The 25,562-nt window shown below is 40.4% G+C and overlaps 3 protein-coding genes across 5 annotated transcripts; all 3 read right to left on the minus strand.

The window, feature by feature from the left end:
* Window positions 1-17: 17 nt before the first annotated feature.
* LOC148318174 (retinol dehydrogenase 12) lies at window positions 18-6,412 on the minus strand. 2 transcript variants are annotated; one of them, XM_088282821.1, is made up of 7 exons: window positions 6,271-6,412; window positions 5,746-5,861; window positions 3,051-3,206; window positions 2,151-2,255; window positions 1,035-1,244; window positions 408-600; window positions 18-289 (listed from the first exon to the last, which is right to left on the minus strand). In XM_088282821.1, exons 1-7 carry the CDS (start codon window positions 6,402-6,404, stop codon window positions 187-189), a joined length of 1,017 nt encoding a protein of 338 aa, XP_088138947.1. In that variant the 5' UTR covers window positions 6,405-6,412; the 3' UTR covers window positions 18-186. The 2 variants fall into 2 exon arrangements, with proteins under 2 accessions (XP_088138947.1, XP_088138948.1); XM_088282822.1 differs by having other exon boundaries at window positions 6,208-6,332.
* A 466-nt stretch (window positions 6,413-6,878) lies between these two features.
* Window positions 6,879-10,081, minus strand: LOC148318175 (retinol dehydrogenase 11). Of its 2 annotated transcripts, none has more exons than XM_088282823.1 (7): window positions 9,988-10,081; window positions 9,505-9,620; window positions 9,241-9,396; window positions 9,062-9,166; window positions 8,181-8,390; window positions 7,161-7,353; window positions 6,879-7,089 (listed from the first exon to the last, which is right to left on the minus strand). In XM_088282823.1, exons 1-7 carry the CDS (start codon window positions 9,999-10,001, stop codon window positions 6,987-6,989), a joined length of 897 nt encoding a protein of 298 aa, XP_088138949.1. In that variant the 5' UTR covers window positions 10,002-10,081; the 3' UTR covers window positions 6,879-6,986. The 2 variants fall into 2 exon arrangements, with proteins under 2 accessions (XP_088138949.1, XP_088138950.1); XM_088282824.1 differs by having other exon boundaries at window positions 9,505-9,601; window positions 9,988-10,068.
* Window positions 10,082-12,821: 2,740 nt separating this feature from the next.
* Window positions 12,822-25,370, minus strand: tnfrsf11a (tumor necrosis factor receptor superfamily, member 11a, NFKB activator). The gene is made up of 10 exons (XM_088283237.1): window positions 25,159-25,370; window positions 21,245-21,323; window positions 20,992-21,117; window positions 20,368-20,514; window positions 20,195-20,285; window positions 18,436-18,512; window positions 18,197-18,304; window positions 18,050-18,099; window positions 16,940-17,822; window positions 12,822-13,444 (listed from the first exon to the last, which is right to left on the minus strand). Exons 1-10 carry the CDS (start codon window positions 25,231-25,233, stop codon window positions 13,179-13,181), a joined length of 1,902 nt encoding a protein of 633 aa, XP_088139363.1. The 5' UTR covers window positions 25,234-25,370; the 3' UTR covers window positions 12,822-13,178.
* Window positions 25,371-25,562: the final 192 nt, after the last annotated feature.

Genomic DNA, 25,562 nt, shown 5'->3' on the forward strand with positions numbered 1-25,562 from the left:
GAAACGGACACCAAAACTAGAATATTTGTGATCTTTTATAAAATAAATTGGCGAAGACACAACTGTCCAGGAATGTTAATGCCACGAACAAAAACGCTCACATAATAGTGCTTCATGAATGATGCCTTTTCACACTCCACATGATATAAAGTCCTTCCTAGCATTATGTATTTATTTATTTATTATTCACTGCCAGGTGATGCCAAGCATGTTGCAGCTGCTCTCCCAAAGCTCCTGGGCCAAATCATCATTTGAGGCACTTCTGGAGCATCTTGCAGGTGCACAGTCACTGAAACCACACGCACACACACACAAAAACGGGATTCACTCATATGTGCTACATTTGAGATAGCTAAATAGTGATCATTTTGACTGTTTGCTGGTGAGGAGTCGCGCATGAAATGTACCTGAAGTAGCCTCCGCTCTGGCTTTCCAGGCCAGGCTGCACAGCGCAGTAGATGGTGGTCTGAGCCCCCTCCACTGTCGTCTTTGTGAAGATCCTGAAGATCTTCACAGCCACTTGGATACATTGGTGCTGGTGCCTCCACAAGTCCGACTGCACCACACCGGGGTGTAGAGAGAACACGCTTACGCCTGTTCCTGCGACAAGCGGAAGAAAGAACACAAGAGACATTATGAAGTATGCATAAATCAGCCATGGGAAAACTACGGCCCGGGGGCCACATGCGGCCTGTTAAACGTTTTAATCCGGCCCGCCGAACTTGAAAAAAATTAAATGAATAAACCTTGTTAATGTTTTATTTTCTAAATACTGTTGTTTTTCAAAGACATATATATATATATATATTGTTGTCATGCTTTTTTGCACTTTCATTTAAAATTAAATGTAGTTATTTTCTCAGATGAAGTGAGGTTACCAAAACACTCCATCCATCTGCTACTGGTCCGGCCCCTCTGTCAAATTTAAGAACCCATTGTGGCCCGCCAACAAAAAGTTTGCCCACCTCTGGTATAAATAGTCTTTCCTCAGTCTTGCATGTACTTAAAAGTACATTCGATTTCCACACCCTCACCTTTTAGCTTTTTGGCAAGAGCTCGAGCAAAGAGGACATTGGCCAGTTTGCTCTGCCCGTAGGCCTTCATGGTGTCATAGCCGCTGTCACTGTTCAGGTCATCCAGTCGAAGGCCGGTCCAGGTGTGAGCCACCGACGCCACCACAACGATCCGAGCCGGAGTGGAAAACTTGATCAGGTCCAGCAGCAGGTAAGTCAACAGGAAGTGACCTGTTATATCAGGTTTGGATTATAAAAGATTTCCTCATTTAACTGAAAAACCCGAACGCAAATACTGCCTTAACAAAATTCGACATTAAAAGGCATACTATTAGAAACGTCTCTTTTCAGGTGGGTTATTCTTATTTGTTATATGAGATTCAAATCTGTTGCAAAATCTTTTGACTCCCTAAATAAAACACTTTTAAGTCACTATTGCGCGTATCGATTTTAGGCCATTTTGACCGCACCACTACTGTGTGCCAAAACTGTTATTTGCATGGAACAGAAACCCCACCTCAGGGTATGTATATTTTTTTCCTCTATACCATTGTTCTTGATTTCCTATCTTATTGTTTATGATGGAAGTGCAAGTACGCAAAGGAAATCCCTGATTGTACATGTGCTACATACATAAATGCCACAGTAGAAAAACATGCTTCAGAAGCCTTTAAATAGACCGTAAGTGTGAACGTGACTGTGAAAAATGGCGATTAACCGGCAATCAGAACCTCTTGTTCAAAGTCAGCTGGGATATGCTCCAGCTCACCCACGACGAACTGGTGTGGCTCAGCGGTATAGAAGATGGTTGGATATGTATGTGTGTCTTTGCATATACATATGTGTGTGGGCTGGCTTGTGGAGCACAGCATATTCTAGCTTCCATCAGCTTGAGTTAAAAATACCAACCAAATACATTATCATGTTGGAGTGGTGCCATGATACACTCTATTCTATATGGCCAGGTTATGCGCACAAAAACAACAATAATCGTGAGTCCATTATATATTTGTATTTTCAATTGGTTTCCTCGTATCAGATAACAACCTTAAATATTTAAAATGAGACAAAAAAATGACTGCAGTATTTTTCTGCATGGTCGATGTTATCTACTTCTTGACAAATTTGCAGACTCACCCAAATGATTGACTCCAAATTGCATTTCAAAGCCATCAGCTGTCTTGGAGTATGGACACATCATGATGCCTGCATTGTTTATCAAAATGTGGACTTTTTTCTCTTCTAAAAATAAACACACAATCAAAGGGTGATGAAAGGTTATTTTTTCCAATTTTTCATCTGTTGTGCTGAACATTCGGGATTTTTAACAGCTACTCCTATTAAGGAGTCTGACACAATACAGTATGTTGTACAAAGCGCTTCACAAAACCTCCTATTTATAATTATTTTTTTAGAACTTAATGATGTGTACAATGACGCAGTTACTATCGCTAAGCTAACCAGAGATGGTTTGTCTAACTAACTAACCAGCTAACTAACTCGAAGCTAACCTGGGAAGATTTGTCTCTCTGATCCATTTTCTGCTCTTCGAGCCAGCTAGCACTAAGCTAACCTGTGATGGTTTGTCTCTCTGATCTGTTTTCTGCCGTACCAGCTAGCTAGCGCTATGCTAACAAGTGAAAGTATGTCTCTCCGGTCCATTGTCCAACTTCACAAAATCTCTTCGTGCTCGAACGGCATCAGAGGCAAAAAGTGAAGTAACGAAAAAAATGTTGATACACTGCCGACATGGGCCGTATTGACTGATTCGTTAACCGTTACGGTTAAAATTGGGGTTCATCCGTGAAGGCAAGATGCCAGATCTCATCAAATGTCAACATGTGCCTTCTCAAGTCACTTACGACGGCATATGACTGCGTTTTAAAGTTGTATTGTATTTTATTGTATTTTTAATAGGTAGCACAAAGTAGTTACCTCACCCTGCTATTTTATATTTGAGAGTTCAGTTCATGAAACGTGGAGCAAACACAAAAATGTTACACTTTTAATTTGTCATAGAAAGCCAACTCAACCAACCTTTGTTGATGAGCTCGGCAAAGGCTCGAATGGACCTGCTGTCAGAAAGATCCAGTTTCCTGACAACCACATTCTCATTACCAGTGTCTTCCACAATCTCCGATCTCGCCTCCTCTGCTCTTTCCAGGTCCCTGCATGCCATGATGATGCGTGCACCTAAAAAAAATTTTTTTAAAATGCAATGATAATCATAGAACATACCATGAATCTTCCATAACTAACAGTGCAAAATGTGATTGGAATATTAAATTAACTTCTGTTTAATTACAGTAGTGACTCATCATACAATTCGACATCCCATAAAAATTTGGAACTTGCTTGACTTCATTGTCATTCACGTGGGACACAAATGATGGTGTCTCCTCTTTAATGAGCTGTTTGGGGAACACACATACAGTACAAAATACACTACACACACACACACACACAGATAGGTATAATGACCAGCAATTATGAAAGGGGAGAGTGATTACTCAGTGGCTGTCTTTGTTTTTCTCCTGCCGGTCCCATGTGGGAAAACTCAGTTACACCCACATTGCCTCGAAGGCCAAGTTCACTTCATTAAAATAAAGCAGACAACAAGCTGTTGTCAATGTGCTAAATGCACCAAAGACTCAATATTCAAAGACTAATGAGTCGGTGCGATTTTCCTGTTGCATTTTAAGAGGGGACGCACAAATAAAGGATGCTGAATTGACGTCACATGCAGATTATGGCTCTTTTGTTTTACGTCGTTTTTTTAAAGGCATCCTTAGAAATACTTCAAATAAAACTACTTGAATGCAATCAAATTCAATGATTTACATGAAAACACAATCATCCTTGGGAGGCACGGCTTCCTTTTTTTTGCGTAGTCCTGTTGATATGCATCATGCTGTGTTGTGAATCATCTATCAAATAAATGGAACCGAAATGCTCATTTTGGGGAATCGGTCCAAATGTGTGAGAGCAACTTTGCATTAATGAATAGTAGTTTAGAAAACGAGAGGGCAGAAGTTTACTGAGCCTTTCAAGAAGGGTGAACACAATTTTAGAGACCTCGCTCTAGTTTGTGTGTGTTGGGTTCATTCTCCCATTTTTCTTTTGTTTGCCGTCTGGCACCGGAAGGGAGCAGCACCTCACAATGCTCCCTCTGTCCCACTTTTTGACGCATCATCTGTCTTCCGTGGCATGCTCACTTTGGTTATACCGTATATCACCTCACGTTCTTTTCTTTCTTGGTGCAAAGACAATAATGCAAATATGTTCATGAAAACAATTTTAATGGAGGCGAGGATTATTTGGTGGTCTGAGCATGAGGGTCACGCTTTTTAGCCTTAAGTCTGCTTACGTTTTGCAGCTCTTTGATTCATGACTGGAATGTAGAAGTCACACAGGGAACGTGGGGAAAGTTCAATGTGGAGAAAAAAAACAGGGAGATGAACTTGAGCTGAAAAGGTAAACAGATGACAGTATTTGCAATTTTTATGTTGTTAGTAATACTGTAAAAATGGGAATTAAATGCAATTGTTTTATTTAATGGGATAATTCATCAATTAAATGGAGTTGCCATTGTCATCAAAATTGTCAACAACTCGCAAGTAGTGCCTGGGCTGCTAATATTGCGTGACATGGAAATGTGTTTGCTGAGAGATTTAATAATTTGGCGGCGATGGAAATCGGTAACTGCATGTAAATGATTACAATTATGATTGCAGTGTAAAAAAATGTAAACAAAATTTAAAAAAAATATTTACTAACTGTATGGTTTTCTAAGTTGAAAAATGTTATTGGTGAACATGCCATATTTAGTACATAACAGAAAGTTTTGACGTGCAGCGGTAGCAGTGGTGGGTTTTTCCGGGTGTAACACAAACTGGTTTGAATGGGAAAATCGATTTTGATTTAAAAGATGTGAGTTCATCAATACGAACCAAATCAAAGTTGTTTTTGTTTTGGGGGGGGGTGGAGATGTTAAGCGTAATCTCTTTGAATGAAATGCCATCTTGACAGCACAAAATGACTCATCATACCCTCTTAAACTGATGAGAAGCTTTTCGAGACTTTTCTTTGATTAAGGGCTGTACACAAATAAATTTGACTTGACGAGTAGTCGTAAGTTACAGAAGTAATCGTAATATCAGTCCTAAAAGTAATACAAATGAGGTCAATTTTACTCTCGACTATTTTCGATTTTGCATTACTTAACTATGAAGAGAGTGGAAAGTGATCAAATTAAAGTATGTGAAGGCTGTTAAATCTTCAAAGTGAAGACACCCAAAGGCTAGTTAGATAGCAGACATTCCAGTGAGGACCGTATATCACCTAGGGGTCTCTCTTTTTGGTTCTAATCAGATCATTCTCCGGAAACGAGAAGGGGGTTTATTGTACTCAGAGTTGACCGGCTGCCTTAAAAAGAATTTTTAAAAAAAACTGAGGGGTGATACTGCCCCTCTTGAGGCTTTTGGAGAAGGTCAAAAGACGAAGATGTTTTAGGTGTAAACAATGCATATTTAATAAGTAAACTTAAATGTTCACACCTGAGAGGACGGAGAGAGCCGATTGGACGAGACAAGACAGGTGAAACCAAAGAGTGAACAGATGTGCGAGCAAATGGAGGAAAAACACTAAAAAACGCATTCTACAAAATCAAAACAAAGACCAAAGTCCAAACAAAAGCTAATTGTAATTGTAACACTAATCAGAATTCTAGTACCTCTCGCTGCCAGGTCGCGGGCTGTTTCCTTGCCGATGCCAGTGTTCGCTCCGGTGATGATGACGGTTTTGTTATCCAGCCTCTCCTCAGATGACCAGTGGTTACAGCACACAGTTCTGGACCCACAAACAAGCAAACAAAAAATCTTTACATTTTATTTAGATAATAACGTTTTGATAATGAGCCTTTAATTTATGTATTTATTTTATTTAATTATTTTTTTTTTTTTACAAATTTTAGCAATGTTGAAATGAGTGACCAGATTATAGATTGTGCAGTTAAATTACCCCCACTGGCAACTTTATTTGCCTTGCAGGAACTCTACTTAAAGCAGTGCAATGGATCCTACATAATGTATGAATCACTTTTGCACAAGCAAGCAATCACTTTTAAGTCTTGGCAAAAAACACAAATGCGGTAAGCATTTAAACACGTAGCGCAGGATCAGCCAGCGTTAATCACCTTAGAAATTCAGTTGGGTTTTTTTCTATACTGGCCGTGTTGTCAACATTGTTGTCGCCCTACCTGCAGTTCATCTTTCCCCCACAGCTATGAATTCCCAACTCAGGAAACACCGGTTGGCGCCACTTGAGAAAGAAAGCAGCAATCGGTCTTCTCGCAGTTTGCATCATCATCATCATCATCATCATCATCATCATCGTCGTCGCTCCTGATAGCCCCGCCCACATTGTCACTGCATCATCAGTGCTGAGCCAATCAGTAGCGATCTGACACATAATTGATTCAAATTCCAGATTGTGAAGCAGACGCTCCACCCACCTTTACCCCCCAAGTCACCTCTCATCTCTTGTGGTCGCATCCTGCTGCCTGCCACATTGGACTCGTCGACCCAAGAGGGGGGGGGGCATTTATATCGTGTATCCAATTGGCACTTAATGCTACAATCAGCACTTTTAATTCAAATGATGATTTAATTCAAGTCACTACCGTTGGACTGCCAGTTGCAGTACTGCTTTGTGACCGCTTGAGGTCGCCCTTAGTCCAAAAAAAGCCTACTAACTTGTCATTATGATAGATAGATAGCTAGATAGATAGATAGATACCAGATGGGAATTGGGTTGCTAAGTAACGGTCGGCCTTATATATGCAAGGTAAGAAAAAACACAAGACTGTTGCTCATTTGGAACATTTAATAATTTCAGACACTCACAATGTCAGGCTTCGTCAGCGTTCTACTTTTTTTTTGGCATGCACATGTTCTTAGCTCTCAGTCTTGGTGTTCATCTCCAACGGATGCTCAACAATTGGCAGCTGGCAGCCCACAGTTTTAAAGCGGTGCCATCATCTCGCCCCGCCCTGCAGCTCTTGGAATAGGCACAGTCCCTGCATGGGTACACAAAGCATTGTTGCGTTCCGAGCAGATGAAACCAAGCATGCGGAACCCGCTGACTCACTTGTAGTGGCCCCCGTTGATGAGTTCATTCTCTGGAGTGACCACACAGTAGATAGTGGTGTAGGCCCCCTCTGCTGAAGTCTTGATCAGGCTGGAAAACGTTCGGATGATGTCTGCCATCGGCCTCCGGATGTGCCTGGTTATCTCAGTCTTGACAGCGCCAGGGTCCACAGAGTAAGCCGTCACTCCTAAAGCTAGAAGCAAAGTGTGTTTCATTCAGATCAGATGGTAAAAAGTTGTGTACTAGTACCTTTTTAAAGCCAGTCGTGGAATATATACATCAAGGGTGCCTAAACTACGGCCGGGGGGCATTTTGTGGTTCATTTGGGGTGGATCATATGCCGTCAGAAATCGATGTAGCTCGAGTCAAGATCCACCAGCATTTGATATTCTAAAATATATTTATAAATTATTTTCTCAGTCCCATTTATCAGGCCCAAAACATTTTGATTGCATTTTGGATTATTTGTCAAATTCAAATTTGGTTGACCTTCAAAGCATTCCACTTTACATTTGCAAGCATGACTCGACATTTGACTTTGGCATTTAGCACATCACAACAGCAAACAAAGCAAGCGCACATCATCAGTTAAAAGGTAGCAAAGTGGGCATCTTTCCACCAGCAAATAAATCCATTTTTCATCCTAATTGTAGCAATCATTCTTGAACGACTTGTCTCGCAGCTGCCTTCTTGACTGATCGTGATGATTCAAACATTCATAACTGTTTTTTGTGTGATGCCCTTCCCACTATGCCTCCTTCAACCACACTCGTCTGCCGAGTCAAAGTACATAAAACAAACAAACCTTCTGCTCATCATAATTAGCTTAACGAGCATCTAGTATTCTCACCGTTGCTTCTCAAAGACTAACATTGTATCCTTAAAGCATGCTTGATTCCTTCTCATTCCCTCGCCAAAAGCAGTTGTGGTCAATGCATGAGACTCTCACATTTTTCTTTTCTGCACAGTGGCGAACAAGGCCAAGAGGCACATAGAAAGAATTAAAAAGACACATCATACCCTCAGTCCTCTTGGCCAGCTCTCTGGTAAATAGAACGTTAGCCAACTTGCTCTGTGCATAAGCCCGCACAGGGTGGTAGCTGTTCTCACCACCCAGGTCATCAAACTGGATCCTCCCCATGTTGTGAGCGATTGAGGAAAGGGTGATGACCCGGGAAGGCGCAGAGTGCTTGAGCAAGTCCAGCAGCAGGAAGGTTAGGAAAAAATGACCTGGAAGAGTGTAAATATTAAACATTATGGTGAGGGTGACAAAAAAAAATAGAATTGATTGACCGCTGATTAGTTCAGGGTGTGGGCCCCCGTGACCCAGAAGAGAATAGATGGGTGGACTCAAAAGTGTTTGAAGCAGTCAAAATATTTCGGACATTTCTTGGCTGGTGCCCAAGTCATCTATAAAGTTTCAAGGAAATGGTGGGAAGAATTTTTCTCTTTAATACTATATGATGACTTATAAATCGAACATAACCTTTAATATTATACGTTAATGGTGATATATTATTTTTATTATTATTTTTATTGCTTTTATGTCAACCCTTTGGAACAAGTAATTGTGAAATTGAAATGTTAAACCGAAATAATTTGTTGACATTGAATGGAAATATAAATCCTAATGCTCAAATTCAAACTACCGATAACTGTAAGTGGACTGGACTCTCGGCTCCTAATTTCGATGTTATGGAAAATCTGTGACACATCCGAATTTATGACCCAGAAGGTCATGTTATCTGATAATATTTTTTGTGCCATTCTACTAACTGACTACCCAATGTTCAATCAACCAACCAATCGGCTGAACCTTAAGCCAAAAGTCAATCATGACATTACCTATTGACTTTGATTTCTGACAAAAATGATCATCAAAGCGACCACACTTTTCATACCCAAGTGATTGACTCCAAACTGGTTCTCAAATCCATCCACGGTGGTGGCGAAAGAACAAATAGCCACACCGGCGTTGTTGATCAGGAAGTGCAGAGCCTTTTCAGCTGTAAATCAAACGTATTTCATCGACATTCACGTTTTCACACTCTTACAACATGCCAGCACGTGCACCACCCACTGTTGTAAACATTCTCGGCAAACTGGCAGATGGATTTGGTGTCGGCCAGATCCAAATGCCTGGCGACGACTTTGGCGCATGACACCTCCCTCATGATGTCTCGGGCCGCCTGCTCTCCTTTTGCCATGTCCCTGCACGCCAGAATCACCCTTGCGCCTGGAAATGGTTGACGATAAATAAAAATAAAATAGGAGGTTGCACAAGCAAGCCTGCATATTGAAATCTGCGTAAGGTTCGAAAGAATAATAGAATAGTTTATCTTGCCTCTGGCTGCCAGATCTTTTGCCGTCTCTTTGCCTATTCCTGTGTTGGCACCGGTTACAACAGCTGTCTTTCCATCCAGACGCACATCGGACGACCACTTGGGGATTATCAGAGACCTGATGAGTAAGAAACGAAATTTGGATCTTCGCACTTTAAGTACCTTGCAAAGTACATCAAGTCATGACATAAACTTTCAATCTTTTTGTCAAGAAATTTTGGTCCTGATTGATGAGCTCCAAAGTTGTGTACATTATTTTACTCTAAATCTAAATCTAAATCTAAATCATTGCTCCACATTGGCATAGAAGTAATACTCTGTCTTATTTTCTGAGAATTTCTGAGGTAATGTTCCCCACAATAACAAGGATAAAGAAATTCTTACTCCTCCTGTTTATAAAAATAACACCAAAGCGTTTAATGCTAAGAGAAGCAAAAGGTCAAAAGGTATCTTTTTTTCGTGAACAAGTATATAAAGTTTCTTACCTAATCGCTTGCATCCTGGTGCTCTTTATATGCAGTGCAGAAGTAATTCAGAATTCTGAGATGAGGACGCAGAAGCAGGGCAGACACAGAAATGAGAGTGTACCGTTGTTTGAAGATGCAAAGAGCTGCTCTGTTTTGATTGGAACTAATCAATTAAATCAGGATATCGAGAGAGATCACATGAGCTGCGCTTTTTCATTAAAAACCCAACAAACAGAGGACTATTCATTCATTCCAAGCTCGAAGTTGTGCATTAATAAACAGTTAAATCACAAAAAAGGTTGCTGATGGAAAAATACGGAAAGACTAGGCGGGTTCAGTAAACTCGATGACGAACGGAACAGATCTTGTGGTGTTGGACGGGGTTCCGCTCGAGACCCCAAAAATGTCTGAAAAGTATTGAAATGCATCCATCCAGTTCCAGGAAGTTGGCGATTCAATGCCGGCTCACATTAATCTGTAACCTCACTGAGACACTTGATGTTCATGATGTCTCTGCATGTTATATAAGACATTCTTGCGTCATAAACAATTTGGAAATAACAATAATATCAGTATTATTCAGTTAAATAGTTACAATGTAATTAAGATAATCAATGAATAAAAATGTTTTATGGTTTCATTTGTATTGATACTCATTTTATGAAAACTTCCTGTATGACAAGACAAAATATTTTGTAAATTCTTTAATATATATATATATATATATATATATATATATATATATATATATACATACATTAGTACCAACGTTCCCTTTGTGATATCCGATCAATCGTATCGCACTTAACTCATTCACTGCCATTGAATATAGAAGCCAAAAAGTGTATTCATTTTACCTGGGCTGTTAATATTGAAAACATCAATTTCCTACCGTATGCCAGACTCTGCTTGTCACGATGAAGTCTAAGCGGAACAGGGACATTTAAACCCTTACATCCACAGGTGACAGAGATGTAATTTCAGTTGTACACCAATGTGGATTTTCAGGTACTTTCCACTGCAGGAAGGTCCATCTGATAGTTTATATAATCCTGAAAAGTGATGCAAAATTCTCAAGTATTAGAATGGTTACCTTTAATCCACCCCATTAGTCAATGGGAATAAAAAGTGAGTTCAAATTGTAGTGCAGTGCAGTGGTCCCCAACCTCAAGGCCTCGGCCTGGTAGAGGTACATGGACCACTTTGTACCGGTCCGCGGCAGGCCGCACTGATCTGTCGAACTTTTAATTGACCCATGTCAAAATGCTAATTATCTTGGTTGCATTCCGCTAATATAAAACCCACAAGGTATCATAGTTTGTAAAAAAAAAAATGGGCCATGTATGAGGCCCGTTATGAAAAAAAAATAAAAAAATAAAATAAAATAAAAAAAAAATATATATATATATATATATATATATATATTATTCTTCACATTCATGTTATATCATATCTCAGTGTTGTATTTTTAGATGAGTTTTTATCCAATCAGAATTCAGCTCGATTGTGATGCCAGGCAGATTTCAGAGTACGCCTCCAGATTTAACTGCGCTGGCCACTGTGGTGTGTGATTTATCGGGCTCTTAGAGTTGACAGACAGTCGCGATAGCCAATCAGATCACGACTTGGTGACAGTAAGGACTTCTAGCAGGCCTCACGTTAAAGGTGCGAATGAATTCTTGGATTTGATAATCACTTGTGAGAGGGCAGCCCTATGCCACTCCAGACAGTTTTACCCAGCCACCGTTGGAAAATGCAATATGTGTTCTTGCATTTTAAACCCACAATGGCCGAAGGAGGGAAAAGTGAGTTTTATTTTCAAGACGGATCTTTCAGGAGAAGCTAGCTCTCGTGAGCCGAGGTCAACCTCAGTGCGTAAGTGTTATTTCTCCAGTTGTGGTGTCATAAATTATGCTCTTATAAGGGTTATTTATTCAAGCCGAACTAAAAAAAAACTTCACTGAAGGCCGAGGTGACAAATGCACGGTCTGCCACTGGTTCAACATTAGGGTGAAGTGGAACACCAGTGTCACAACATGGCACTTCAATGCCGACGGTGCTCACAACTTCCTGTTTTTAAAGTCATGAAAATAAAACAAGAAAAGATGCTTATTTATGAACACAAGGTTTAAAAAAAGTTGCACAGCCCAACTCTTTTCTGATGTGGTACTCCAGCAAGATGGTGACACCACCCGCTTCTTGCAGCTGCTTGAAATCCTCCTGCGCCTGATGAAAGCCTTCCTGTCGACTGACAGCAGGCACAAGAGCACAGAAGCCCGGGCCACATGTGTAATTAACTGTGCCTCAAAAAGAACTGACATCATAAACGGCTCTTTGGTTGTAATTTGCCCATCCCAGAATAGCAAATCTCACAGAGAGAAGCCACAAGACACAGGATGGGCGTCAGCCATCAATTGAAGGGATGAAATGCAAAACATTTTAATTTCAGTCAAAATATTCATTTTGTCACCCATTGCAATTATTATGATTGTCCCTCTTGCTTACATAAATGGCTGGAATAGACATTCTTCACATACACAGATTTCTTTTTGTCAAAAAAAAGGATGAATTAAAACATAAACAATGCCACTTTGTAAATTTGTTTCAAACAAATTACAAAAAAAAACAGAAATTCTTTTACTTCAATAAAGCCAACATAGTCAAAATTAAAATAGCTTATCAAATGCATAGCATTTTCCAAAGAGAAACTGCACAAAAGGTACAGTATGAAACATACAGGAAAAAAAACAAGCTTTGTACCAAAACTGGACATGTCTCTTTATTATATATATATTTATAAAAACTTTCAATGCAAGTTTTTCTGAGAAATCCGAGCTAAGTTTTTCTTCAAATCTCCCCTCTAATTTCCCACCACAAAGATATTTGCTTTCACGGTACGATTTTATAAGGCTTCTAACAATGTGTTCCAAATAGCGAACGTTCGTATTTTTGAGAGGGGCATTTACAAAGTGTAAAATGATCCCTTTTAATGGTACAATTGAAATGTACTTCCTGTAAGCCTGCCACGGCTAATTAGCACAATTAATGATGATTGTCTGACAACCTTCCAGGGTGGGATCGGCTCCAGGTCACCCCTGACCCTGAGAGGACAAGCCTTTTAGAAAATGGTCAGATGGGCAAAGTTGTTGAAAATGGTGCAATGGCTGGACGGCATCATTGCTCTCCTGCTTTGGTTTCCATTGTGACACTTATGCAGTCATTTTTGGCGCCTCCACAGTGTCATCCCGCAATGGCTTTTGGGTAACAGTGTCCGTCGCTGACCTCACACTACTCTGGAAAAACGACGCGGTCTCATTGGCCTGTTCTTGCACAGGACTCGCAAAGTCGTCTTCCAGCGGCGCACCATCACTCCCGAGAGATGTCTGACCGACGTAAACGACGATGACATCACCGCTGAAGTTCACCACCTGACCACTGGAGATGAAGGTGGTGTTGTGATTCCCCGACACTTGACCTAGTGGAGACAAGAACTGGGATCAGAACCACTTCAGAAAACAAATGTCAGTAAGTATAGTTTGGCACGACATTGCAAATTTGAAAAAGTTAGAAAGCTGTCTGTGGTCTGACGAGTCCTAGATTCAAATTGTCTTGGGAAATTGTGGACGTTGTGTCCTCTGGGCCAAAGAGGAAAACAAGCCGGCTTGATATGGATGCAAAGTTCTAAAGCCAGCATCTGTGATGGCACCGCCAATGCTGAAAGCCCCAAACCACACTCCGCACATGTTACAAAAGCATAGCATTGTAGCAAAAAAGTGCAGGGACTGCCTGCAGTCCTGACCTGTCTCATTATGAAGTCTAAAATGCCCCAATAAGAATTGGAAATAATTCCAGCTACAAAACTTTAACAATCAGTGTCCTCAGTTCTCAAACGTTTATCGAATGTTCTTTAAAGAAAAGGTGATGCAGAAAATTCATGATAATTTCCTTGATGCTGCTCATTTACTTTTAGTTTGGGAAAGCCAAAACCACTATCAGGAAAACATTTGCCAATGTTTTGTAATTTACAAATGAGCCCCAGGAGATGAAGAATTGTGGTTGTTCACAATTCTTTCATTTGGTTCAACTTCAGTACAAACCATATAATTTTTTTTATACACAGACGGTTGCATCCAAGCAGATCCAATAAGCCTAATCATTGTGTTTCTATTTGGGAGCCTTTTTCTCACTTCCGGGTCTGCTTTCCATTTAATTCAACTCTCTGTCTGGCTTGCCCGCCTACGCAAGGAGACGACCTGTTGTGACTCTCACGCACACACGCAAACGTCTGATATAGGCAAACAGGCAGACACGTTGACAGAAAACACAGAAAAACACACAAACAAAGCTGCAGCAGAGGCTGGCAAGCGCCGTCTTTTTCCTGGAATAACAGCGTGAGAGGTGGAACTTGAAAATATGTCATTACACCACAAGTTTGAAAACAAAGCCCACTGGAATCTGCTTCTCTTCACCTCTTCCGATATCTGACTGATTTCTCTGGAGCAACAGCTACATACTGTCATTTTAAACCGGATATCTCTTCAACGCATACTCTTTGTTACTTTAAAAGAAAAATCCTTAATTGCAAGACATCGTCTATTTAAGTATATCTGGAGCAGACAGGCGACCTTGAATTTATAATAGTATTTGCGGGAAGCCCATCTAATGCACGCGTGATGGGAAATGGTGTTTGTTTCAAGTGTGTAATTATGGGATCCCGTCATCAGTGAGAGTCTCACAATTTTGCGTGTGTGTGTGTTGGGTGGATGGGGTTATAAAAGTATTACTCAAGCTGTGCACATCTTGCTACAATTAAAGCTGTGGTCTCATTGCGCAATCCTATGAAAGTCTGGGTAAACAGGAACTCCGTCAAGGGCACGGCTCACACTGACGCGCACACGCACGCCTACAACGTTGTGTGTCTGAGTGTGGTTCTGGTGGTCCACTTTCTTAAAAACACATAAGTATCCTATTCCTTTTTTTGCTCGGTGTGGTCCAGCAGTCATTAACTGGTGAAACATATGAACTGTATTGAGAAGCAACTTTGTAACCTAACTCTGTTCTGTCCTCTACTAAATATTTTATTGCCTTTTGGGTATGTGATATTATCCCACTAGGAAACCAATTTGAAACAAACACAACATAGTTTTTCCTTCGAATAAAAATCGATAAACAAAAGCAGGAGGTTAAATTTAGTCCGGCCCATGAATCGTCCCTTGTGCGTGTGATGAACCTGCTTGTGACAAAAAATTGCCTCATAACGTGTCAAAAGCGCCACTAGCAAATGTTTGTGTATGAAGTGACAGAAGTTCCTTCTTCTGACATCACGTGACCCGCGCCTCCCACCTACTACTGGGGCATACCATTACGAGGGGGGGGGACACTAAACCCTAACAGTGTATACTTGCCATGGGCACGTTTATGGCGAAGAAGAAAGAAGGAGGAGGAGGCTCATACTAAGAAGGAGACGAATAAGACCATAATAAGACTATAATACGGTAACCGGATTTGAATAATAAATTCAAGTCATGAACCATAACAAGATAGTGGCCGCAGGGCAAGTGACTGACTGGCAAAAAAGGGTCAAGTGCCCAGCGCTGCTAATATGTATTCATTTACTTGTCTTAAATTTGAGGAATTTTTCTGTTTTCACTCTTTATTGTTACATGGCATAATGTAGAAGAACTTTGAGTTGCATTGTCATGTTTGAAAAGCACTCAATTAATAAAATTTTGTTGATTGCTTGTTTGATTAATTGGCTCGGAAATGTTAGCTTCTCAATTTAACAGAGTGGGCGAGATCCTTATATCTCCAAAGCCAGCACTTTTTAGGACAGCCAAAAGCCATTTTCAATACTGTGGATTGTTTAATAATTTGTAATAAATAAATAAACCCTTATATAAATAAACGTACTGCGGCCAATTCTGTGGAAAAATATGATTCGTGGAGGTCTGTCTTTTTGGCTTCTGTGAGAAATATTCAATAGATGAGCCATGTGACGCTGTAACTTTCCAGTAAAAGCCAACATACATTTCATCTGTGTTATTCTTGGGGGACTCTTCCATCTTTTCTGTGGAAACCCAAAACTGTGAGTGCATCAACTCGTGAACGAGCTCGACTGCTTGGAAGAACAGTGAGGCTGCCTACACAAACAGTGCAGCGGATCCACCTGGCAAACACAAGCATGCACACTCACCACCACATGGATTCAGGTTTTTTTTTCCAAATCGGTTGTGAGACTAGACGTTTCAAATAGCCATTTTTGTTACATCACTGAACTTGTCTTGCCAAATTTACTGACTGCGAGACATTTATACTATAACAGTGTTACACGAGTACCACTAGTGATATGTTAGCTCCCTCTTGTGGTATGTGAAAGAATCACTGAATTAAATTTTCAGTGGTTTAAACTTTGAATGCAATATAGGACATTTATGAAGTAGTTGTAGTTAAATTCATAGTGTTGTCCAATCAATTTTCATTAAATGTTTTAGAACTGTTTGATATATTTTGACATTTTTAATCAACTTATGTGCAACTCATTTGAATTGAATGTTTTTTTTAAACTACATTTTTATTTGACCTATATTTAAGCACTGTGTGCATTTTCAAACGGTGCATAATGTTAGATTGGTGCTCAATAATATTATATGTGCTTTTTTTATGAACTCGTAGGCCTACTACTCTACTGTATTTTAATATTGGTCACAATTGTGGTACCTGGAAAGCCACATATTTTTTGAGGTGGCACTTGACACTGTCCTGAAATATATAGAACATAAATAGTATATTGTAAAGTATATTTTATTACAAATAATATACGATATTCGTTTTCAATAGCAATTAACCTCAGGTTGCAGGTGAGCTGAAGCATATCTCAGCTGACTTTGGATGAGAGGCGGGATACACCACAGACTTGTCATCAGTCAACAAACAGCGCAGTTAATCCCAATTTTTCATTTTTTTAACATACCTGAGGTAAGAGTTGGTTCTGCAAGCTGACTCTGTAGGCTTCCAGGGGGGCACTCGAGTTCTGTGTTGGCTGAGAGGAGTGTTTTTCCTCTACTGTCCTCCCAGGAGGCTTGCTCCTGACTGGAGGCCTCCGGAGGCCTTTCTGAGTAGAGATCTCCAATTGATGAGGAGGTCTTTAAAGCGCTAACTGAGGTCATCACGGACGGCCCGCTATTGTCCGTGGATGAGGAGTCTGTGCTTTCCAGTCTGTAATATCCCTTCTGCTTAACTGGTGACGTGTCTTGCAGGTGATCTTTGAACTCTGGTCTTGCCCTAGCCTTGCTCAAAGGCACGCAGAGCTCAGGAACCGAGCTGGATGGAGGACTGACCGAGGAAGAGCGGAGGAGAGGAGGTGAAAAGGAGACCAGAGAAGCGATGCTTGTTTCACTCTTGATCATGAGTGCATCGCAGACTCTTACACTCTTCTCCTCCTCCGGCCTCCTCTCAGCATGTAGAACACCACAAGGGGTTCCTGGGCTGACAGCTTGGCTACAGTCCTCATTCTCCCCGACTTCTAGAGGCTCCTGGACCTGAACGCTGCACAAGCATGAGCCCGGCAACAGCGGCGAGACGCTGGTGAGATCCTCTTCCGAAAGCTCCTCAGGACCACCAGACCCTTGACTCGGTTCCTCTGTCACTGCCTCCGTCTGCGGGCCTTCATTTGTGCTGCTTTCCTGGGTGTGAGGGAGGGAGACCGCAGCAGTGGGGGTGCAGGGGAGTACGGTGCAAGGGGGGTCATCATCATTGGTCGTGTGAGGGGCTTGGAAAAAGAGTTTGGTTGTCTCACATGGGATATATTTGAGACCGCTCCCTGCCGCACTTTGGTAAAGAGGAGCCAGAGTCTCCTAAACCAACAACAAATAAAACATGTCAACTTGTGTTTTTAATCATTGTGTTTTACTGCAAAGAGAAGTGCGAAAAATTTTTGGGTAAAGAATGGGTAGGGATGGGCCAAGCACTACACTGAAGTATATATTTAAAAATAAATAACAAAATATTGTATTTTGCCGTCAAAACACTCGGGTGTCCAAATATTTATTAGGAGATGGTTTGCCTGAAATTTTTATCTTACCTGTTGTATCCTTGTCCTTTTCAGATTCTGAACACACGATCGCAGGTTAACTAGAGATGGGGGATAAAAAAAAAAAAAATCCAGTTACATTTTCCACAGGCTGGTTGATGGCATTTTAAAACAAAGTCATGAAAAGTTGAAACTCACAAGAGAGTAACTTGAGTTTGTCTTTATAGCAAAAGAGGAACAGGATGAGGAGACAGAGGATAGTGATGGCTGACAACACTGACACTATCACCCAGGAGGGGGCAGCACCTACAGGTAGGGTGACGTCAGAACGTTTTGGAATAATTATATATAAATATATATATATATATATATATATATATATATATTTTTTTTTTTTTTTTTTTTTTTTTTCCATGAATTGATGTGATTTTCCTGACCAGAGACAGGCGGTCCACACACAGCATCTGCCTGAGCGCTGCCTGGTTGTGTCTCACTCCTGCCTTCAGCCTTGCAACTGAGAGAAAGGAAAATGAATGCTGTGAGACAGAAATCCAGGCTTATTTCACCTTTGAAGGGAATAGTTGTGAACCACATGACTGACAAATGGCAAGTACGACAAGTAATATCATGCTTTGATATGGAATTATTTTGATGTAATATAAAAAGGTAGAATTGCCACGATAATATATATATATATATATATATATATATATATATATATATATATATATATATATATATATATATATATATATATATATATATTTTTTTTTTTTTTTTTTTTTTTTTTTACACAAAAAAAATTGGGGGGACCTAAATGCTAAACTGTGGCACAAAATACTTTATTTTGCCCCCTCAACAAATGCTTTTTTTGCAACTACAATGCTATCCTTTATATTGTGCCACCAAAACATTACATTTTTGAAATTTGCCACAAAGGCTGTATTACATCAAAAAATGCTACTTTATGTTGTCACTAAAAGGCTATTTTAGCTAACAGAAATGCTTGATTTGCTATGTTAAAAAAACAAGCTGTCCCCACTAAAAAAGCTGTTTTTGTCGTTATTAAAATGTTATTGATGGTAAGAAAATTGATAGTTTTGCCTCAAAACCTTGTATTATATCAATAAAATGAAATATTAAGTATCAAATATTTGACCTGCCCCCCCCCAAAAAATGCTATATTACCTCACTTTGTATAGTTGTGAAATGCTGTATTTTGTCACTTTAAAAAAACACAAAAAAACGGACTATCACAATAAAATGTGTCAAGTAACATAAACTCCAGTTTTACCACAAAAAAATACTATACACTATTAGGCCACAAAAATGCTGGTTTTGCCGCAGAACTGCTATATTAGGTCACTAAAATGCTATGCATAGCAACAAAAATGCTAGCTTTGCCACACCAATGCTAAAATACTACATCTTGCCACAAAACAAAAACATGCCATAAAGGTATTATATTTTGCTACATTGTGCCACCAAAATGTGATATTTACCACAAGAACATTGTATCCCCCCCCCCCCCCCCCCAAAAAAATGCTGTATTGTCAAATGCAAGACTGCAACCTTCGCCACAAAATGCTAAATTCGGTCACTCACTGAAATGATATGTAAAGCCACAAGAATGCTAGTTCTGCCACAGAAATTTTAAACATATTAGGACACTGAAATGCTACGTTTTGCTCCAAAAAAATGTCACATTTTATACAGGAACAACATCAATATACTAAACGTGGATGGGGGTGTGCATATGAGTTTCTATTTGGATCATATTTTACATTTCAATACTATGTAAAGATGAAACAAGATAAAATAAAAAATAAATAAATATATATATATATATAAAACAAAGATTGAAACATCGATAAAAGTACAGACGGGATGCTGGAAATGGAAGCACAAAACAGTGTGGGCAGTTAATTAAATCCTACTAGTAGTCCATGTGTCACGATGGATCGCTAGCCAGCTGTGCAAAGATTAATGGAGGGAAAACCATGTCGCTCTCTCCTCTACTTTTGGACGGGAGCACAAGTGGAAAGTGATGTGTGTGATCCAGGGTTCCAATGGAAGCGGTGTGTGCGTGTGTGTATGCGTGTGTTACTCATCGCAGCTGGCTAGAAGTGAGCGCACTAACCTACCAAGTGTTTTTCCCTTCAGAATGTCAAACCAAGATGAAGTATGTGCACTTACTTTGTCCACTGTTTGCATTGTTTGGTGTTGTTGTCCGCAGAAAAGAATCCTTTCTTACACGGAACACAAATCTTCCGTCCGTTTATGGACTCTGGAATACATTTCATGCAACACCTTATGTTAGGTCACGATTGTGTGAAGTTTGTCTCATGAATGAGGGAGGTGTTTCTCACCTGGTTCCAACTCTAGTCCGTATCCAGGTCGGCAGGAGGGAATCCTCTCACAGTACTCACAGTTGATGAGAGAGCACTGGAAGTTCGGAAGGCAGCGACAAGGCTCCTCCACCTCCAGGTTTTCAGGCCTGGACATAAAACCTTTACCTGAAAAGAAGGATACAGATGACAATCTCACAATTTGATTTCCGACAGCAACACATTCATTCGTTTTGGATTCAAAAGCAGTGCCGCGGCCGACTGGTTAGCAAGCCTGCTACATAGTTCTGAGGTTTGGGGGTCTGAATCAGGACTGGGAACTTCCTATTAGTAGCTGGCATGTTCTCCCCGTGCTTATGTGGGTTTTCTCCTGGCACTCTGTTTTCCTCCCACATTCCAAAACCATGCGTGTTAGGTTCAATGAAGACTCCAAATTGTGTGAACGTGAATTTGAGCGGTTGTTTGTTTATATTGTAGCTCTGCAAAGGATCCTAGCCTACTGTATATGTTCACTCCCTCCATATAAAATTCATATTTTGCCAAAAACAATGGTGACAGCAGTGACTCTCAGCAACAATGTTGATTACATTGGACAAAGTTTAGGCATCTTAATCCAATTGATCGAATAGTTCTCGAGGTCCTGACCTGCATCGCATATTCTCTGCTGAAGGCAGCGCATCTCTTGAGTCCAGTAGGGCTGGTACTCCCCATGACCACATTTAACACATTTCGTCTGATGGGATTCACTGCAATCTGCAAACACACGTAAACCTGCAAGGGGTGCAAAGTAGGCATGGAGAGAGAGAGAGAGAGAGAGAGAGAGAGAGAGAGATTGAAAATGGTCACAACTCAAATAGAATAATAAGAACAAAAAGGGACATATTAAGACGAGTGTTACCTGGTTTGCACTTATTGCAGCATCTTGCGCCTTTTAAGTATTGCTCTTCTCCACATTGAAGAGATTTGGAGGCTGCATTCTAAAAGATATTGTGAAAGAAAAAAAATAAATCAGTTTTTCCACAATTCTGTCAAGACATTTTAAGCAAAAAAAAGGAGAATAATACCAATGTTAGCATACATTTAGTTTTCAGGGCTTCTCATGATCATTGGATACGGTGGTGAGTAATGAGAGGAAGAGGACAAAACTTTTTTTCCGAGACGTGACCTGGAATTATTTCCGCAAGCTCAGAAGTACCTGACCAGAATCCAGACCGTCAAAACCAAACACTCGTGGCACCCACTTACAAGAAGAGCCATCTGGAATTGGACCGAAACGACCATTTGGCTTGAATGGGTGAAAGGATTCTTCCAAGAGACTCTTAAATTTAAAAAGAAAAAAAAAAATATTTAACTCATTCACTGCCATTGACGTGTATAGAAGCCAAAAAGTACATTTCACTTGGGCGGGAAGTTTAAGGTGCGCCATTTATCAGTTTAACTATGTGGTGCTGATTAATTGAAGCGATGGTCATCGTTCGTGGTCAAGTAAGATTTTACTTTGCTTTTGACATTCCTAATGAGTTCACAGCCATATTTGAGATGCACCGAAGACAGTTTTGTGGGAACAATGAACGGCAGGAATCCGCTCAAACGCATACCGCAATCGAACATGTGAGCCATGTTCCAGTCTGCTTTCAACACGCATTCTGCTGCAATTTCTTTGGCATATGGAAGAATTGGTGTCTCACCGCAATATGCATTCAATCCTGACACATCTTTCTTCTTTGTCTTTCAGTCATTTTAATGCTGCATAGAAGATTAGCTCAATGAGGGAGACAGAAGGCGATAAATGGGAACAGACGAATAAAGCCTACACACACACACACACACACCCCTATGCACACACTCTCTTAGGTGCCAGTGGTATATTTCTTGCCACATTGCTGACGCAGTGAAACTGGCTGTTATGACAGTAGCGATGCCAAAACCACAGAGTCTGATCTAAATCTAAAAAAAAAAAATACAACCTACAAAGCCTTCTACATATTCAGCCCATTCAAAAAAAAGTCATTCTTTCCCATGAATGCGCTTGCATATAAAAATGACATTGAAAAGGTATAAAATAAAACTTATTAATGGAAGCATCCATTTTTTCCATCTGCTGTTGTCGTTTTTTTAATCTTGGCAACAACCACCTGCAGACCATCTGATGGAGTAGGTGATGAAAGAAGGATGAATGCAGGATGGAGGGAAGAATAAAAGGAAAGAGGGGAGGAAGGAAAGCAGTGAGGAAGGAAGGAAAGAGGATGAAAAGAAGGAAAATCATGGATAGAAGCACAAGAGGGAGGATGGCAAGAAAACAAGTCATAATTATTGGAAGAAGGAACCAAGAAGGAATGCGGAATGGGGGGTTTTAAAGTAGAAAGGAGCACAGGAAGGAAAGATGAAGTAAACGAGACAGTCAGGAAAGAAGGAAAACAGTATGAAAAAGAGAAGGACGGGAGAATATAAGAAAAGAACAAAACCAGGATGAAATGCAGGGAGGAATGACTAAAAGGCAGGAGGTGATGAAGGTAAAATAAAATAATAAAGACAAGATTGGATGAAGGTGATTGGGGAAAAAAGGAAGTCAGGAAGGAAATACTAGGGAAAACAGGAAGAATGTCAGAAATAAAAAAAAAAAACAGGATGGCGAGCCACAGGCAGGACAGGAAACGAGTGAAGAGGATGCTTGGGGAAAAAGGAAGGATCTAAGGGTGAAATGAAGGAAGGAAGCCACTAAGGAAGGAAGGAAAACAGCAGAGAGAAAATGAATAATCAACAGAAGGAAGGCAAAAGGAAGATAGACGTACCGGAAGGAAGCAATAAAGGCAAGGAGAGGAAGTAAGGAAACACAGGGATGACTGAAAATGGGAAAGGTGAGAACAGAAGAGCGGATGGATGAGCGGCAACATGGAAAGGCGGTGAAAAGGTGAACAGAAAAAAACGAAGAGAATGAAATGAAGTAAGGACGAAAGGGCTGAAAGGCATACTGAGAGACAAACGACCCTCTTGACAGACACACTCGCGTTATTCAAGGTGCTAGTGTGCTCTATGTTTGGAAACTAAATATAAGATACAAAGCGTAGTTTGTCCAGCCCTTCTGATTATAGGTAACATTTATAGAGCCGACCTCAAAGCTAACTTTATCCTCTGTGTGGTCACACACTGTGAGAACTGTTCGAGGGAGAAGAGGAGGGGTGAAAAAAAAAAAAGATCCAGCGTGTGAAGAAATGTGAAAATGGGACTTTGAACACCTCTCTGGCAGTTTTGTCTAAAAGCCGTAAGCAGCCGTCATGTGATAGCATCAAACCAAAACGAGAGCATTCCAAGAGTCGGATTTGCATAACGGCCTCAGCAGCCTAGAGGCAGCGAGCCAAGAAAAGCACCGTTTGACTTTTTGCTCCTTTGAGAATCGGCGAGCTTCACGAGGCCGCAGGAAAATCAACACCTTGAAAAGCTGCCGTGACTCATTTAGTACCGTCTATATTTTTAAACATCACACCCCTTTTGGAAAACGGAACATTTTACTTGTATTTGTCTATCCGGGCTTTACATGGAGCAGCTTGCCGACTCTCAGTCTGCTCTGCCATTGTTGCCGAGACTCAATTAAATAAGTTTATTCAAAACTCAAAATGGTCTAGAGGCTCTTTGTGGATTAGTGCCTTGAAATTGACTGCGGACCAGTCAAGGCTGTCCTTTTACCTGCCTCCGACCCAAAAACCAACTGGGATAGACTTTAGCATGGATGAATGGATGCTTTACACAGTCGTGTTTTTGTGTGAAAATCGAGGTGCACAATCCCTGACTTCATTCGACGAACATAAACTAAGTGGCACATTTGGACAGAAGGCACAAATCAATAATAAGGGAGTCCACTTAAAGCATTTGCGTTTCCTCACGTCAAAAATACTGAAAGGCTGGACGGTCGATGATAGATGAACATAGGCCTCGTAAAAGTTACACGGCACTTGCATAAATAACTCAGATTACAACTCATGTCATTCACTATAATTACTCTCCACATTTTGAGGTCATCGAGAAGTGGCTCGACGTTACACAGGGCGGCTTCGAAAGAATATGGAACAAATTGTACGAAGTGGGTGAAAACCAAGAAAACGGAGGGGAATTCTTCGGGGATCCTGTGAGTCAGTGATTGCACGACAATGGTGAGAACAAAACCAAAGCCAAAACTTTGCAGTGTCACTGCAAAAACACATGCAAAAAAAAAAAAAAAACAACTCTCCAAAAATTCTTCTCCACACCAAGACTGCTTTCTTATCCCCGGATACCCTCTGATTTGAGCGAATCGAATTTTCACAAGAACTGTCCTCCAAGAAATTTTGGAGGAGCACAAAGGCGCAAAAGGGGAAAGGAATTGCGGTCAGCTTTTAGTCATAATGATGGCGGTTACTGGAATACAAACTAAAATAGATAACGGATGACCAGAGAAAATACATCTTCAGAGAATTGGATGAGCAAGTCCCTGGTATGTGTGTGCATGTGTGTGTGTTTATATATAAAAATAAACGGGAAAAAATATTTTTTAAAAAACTACAAAAAAAACAAATATATATATATATATATATATATGTATATATATATATATATATACATATATATATGTATACATTACTTAAGGGAATTATAAGTAATTAGCTAAGACCACATTGAGTTTGCTCATTTTGCTCCATAAAAAAAATGCAGTCTTTAGTAACATAATATATATAATATACACAAATATATATGTACATATACGCCTATCTGAATACTAGAGAATGACTAACATCTTCAGCTCTGACAATATGACTGCAAAGTGTCAAAGTGACTTACCTGTGCATGAAAAGCAACCAGTATGCATGCCATCCAGCAAGGGAATATCCACCTTGGGGGAAAGTTTAGTCCCATATCTGCCGTCTGGTGAGGACAAACTTCTCAGCACCTCTCAGCAAATCACTCCTCACGTGCGCGAGTGCGTCCGAGCGTGCACTCCGTGCCACAGGGCATTCTCGCGCCTTCCTTTCCCCCTCTCTCCTCGCCTTCTTTCTCCAGTCACCCACGCCTTCTGTGAGGAGCGTGCATGTAAAAGCTTGTAAATGGGGGAAAAGAGAGAGAGGCTAGGAACGCCTCCCACACGGTGTCATATGTTAAGAGAATTGGACCCCCCCTGCCTTTACGCCCTTTTTGTTGTTCTTCTTCACTTTTGATCTTCCTGTGGAAACACAACTTCACTAAGT

Source organism: Idiotropiscis lumnitzeri, chromosome 19 (genome assembly GCF_059441095.1).
Source record: "Idiotropiscis lumnitzeri isolate Australia: NSW breed Sydney's pygmy pipehorse chromosome 19, RoL_Ilum_1.0, whole genome shotgun sequence".
In the NCBI taxonomy this organism is placed as follows: Eukaryota; Metazoa; Chordata; class Actinopteri; order Syngnathiformes; family Syngnathidae; genus Idiotropiscis; species Idiotropiscis lumnitzeri.

Coding starts and splice junctions, on each gene's coding strand:
- tnfrsf11a (XM_088283237.1), bottom strand. CDS start 25,233: ATGGGACTAAACTTTCCCCCAAGGTGGATATTCCCTTGCTGGATGGCA. Junction 17,823..18,049: donor AAAGGACAAGGATACAACAG/GTAAGATAAAAA, acceptor TTGTTGGTTTAG/GAGACTCTGGCTCCTCTTTA. Junction 13,445..16,939: donor AGAACCAACTCTTACCTCAG/GTATGTTAAAAA, acceptor TGTCTCCACTAG/GTCAAGTGTCGGGGAATCAC.
- LOC148318175 (XM_088282823.1), bottom strand. Junction 7,354..8,180: donor GCTGGCCAAGAGGACTGAGG/GTATGATGTGTC, acceptor CTTTGCTTCTAG/CTTTAGGAGTGACGGCTTAC. Junction 7,090..7,160: donor ATCAACGGGGGCCACTACAA/GTGAGTCAGCGG, acceptor GTACCCATGCAG/GGACTGTGCCTATTCCAAGA.
- LOC148318174 (XM_088282821.1), bottom strand. CDS start 6,404: ATGATGATGATGATGATGATGATGATGATGATGCAAACTGCGAGAAGA. Junction 5,862..6,270: donor GGGGGAAAGATGAACTGCAG/GTAGGGCGACAA, acceptor TTGTGGGTCCAG/AACTGTGTGCTGTAACCACT. Junction 290..407: donor CAGAGCGGAGGCTACTTCAG/GTACATTTCATG, acceptor GTGTGGTTTCAG/TGACTGTGCACCTGCAAGAT.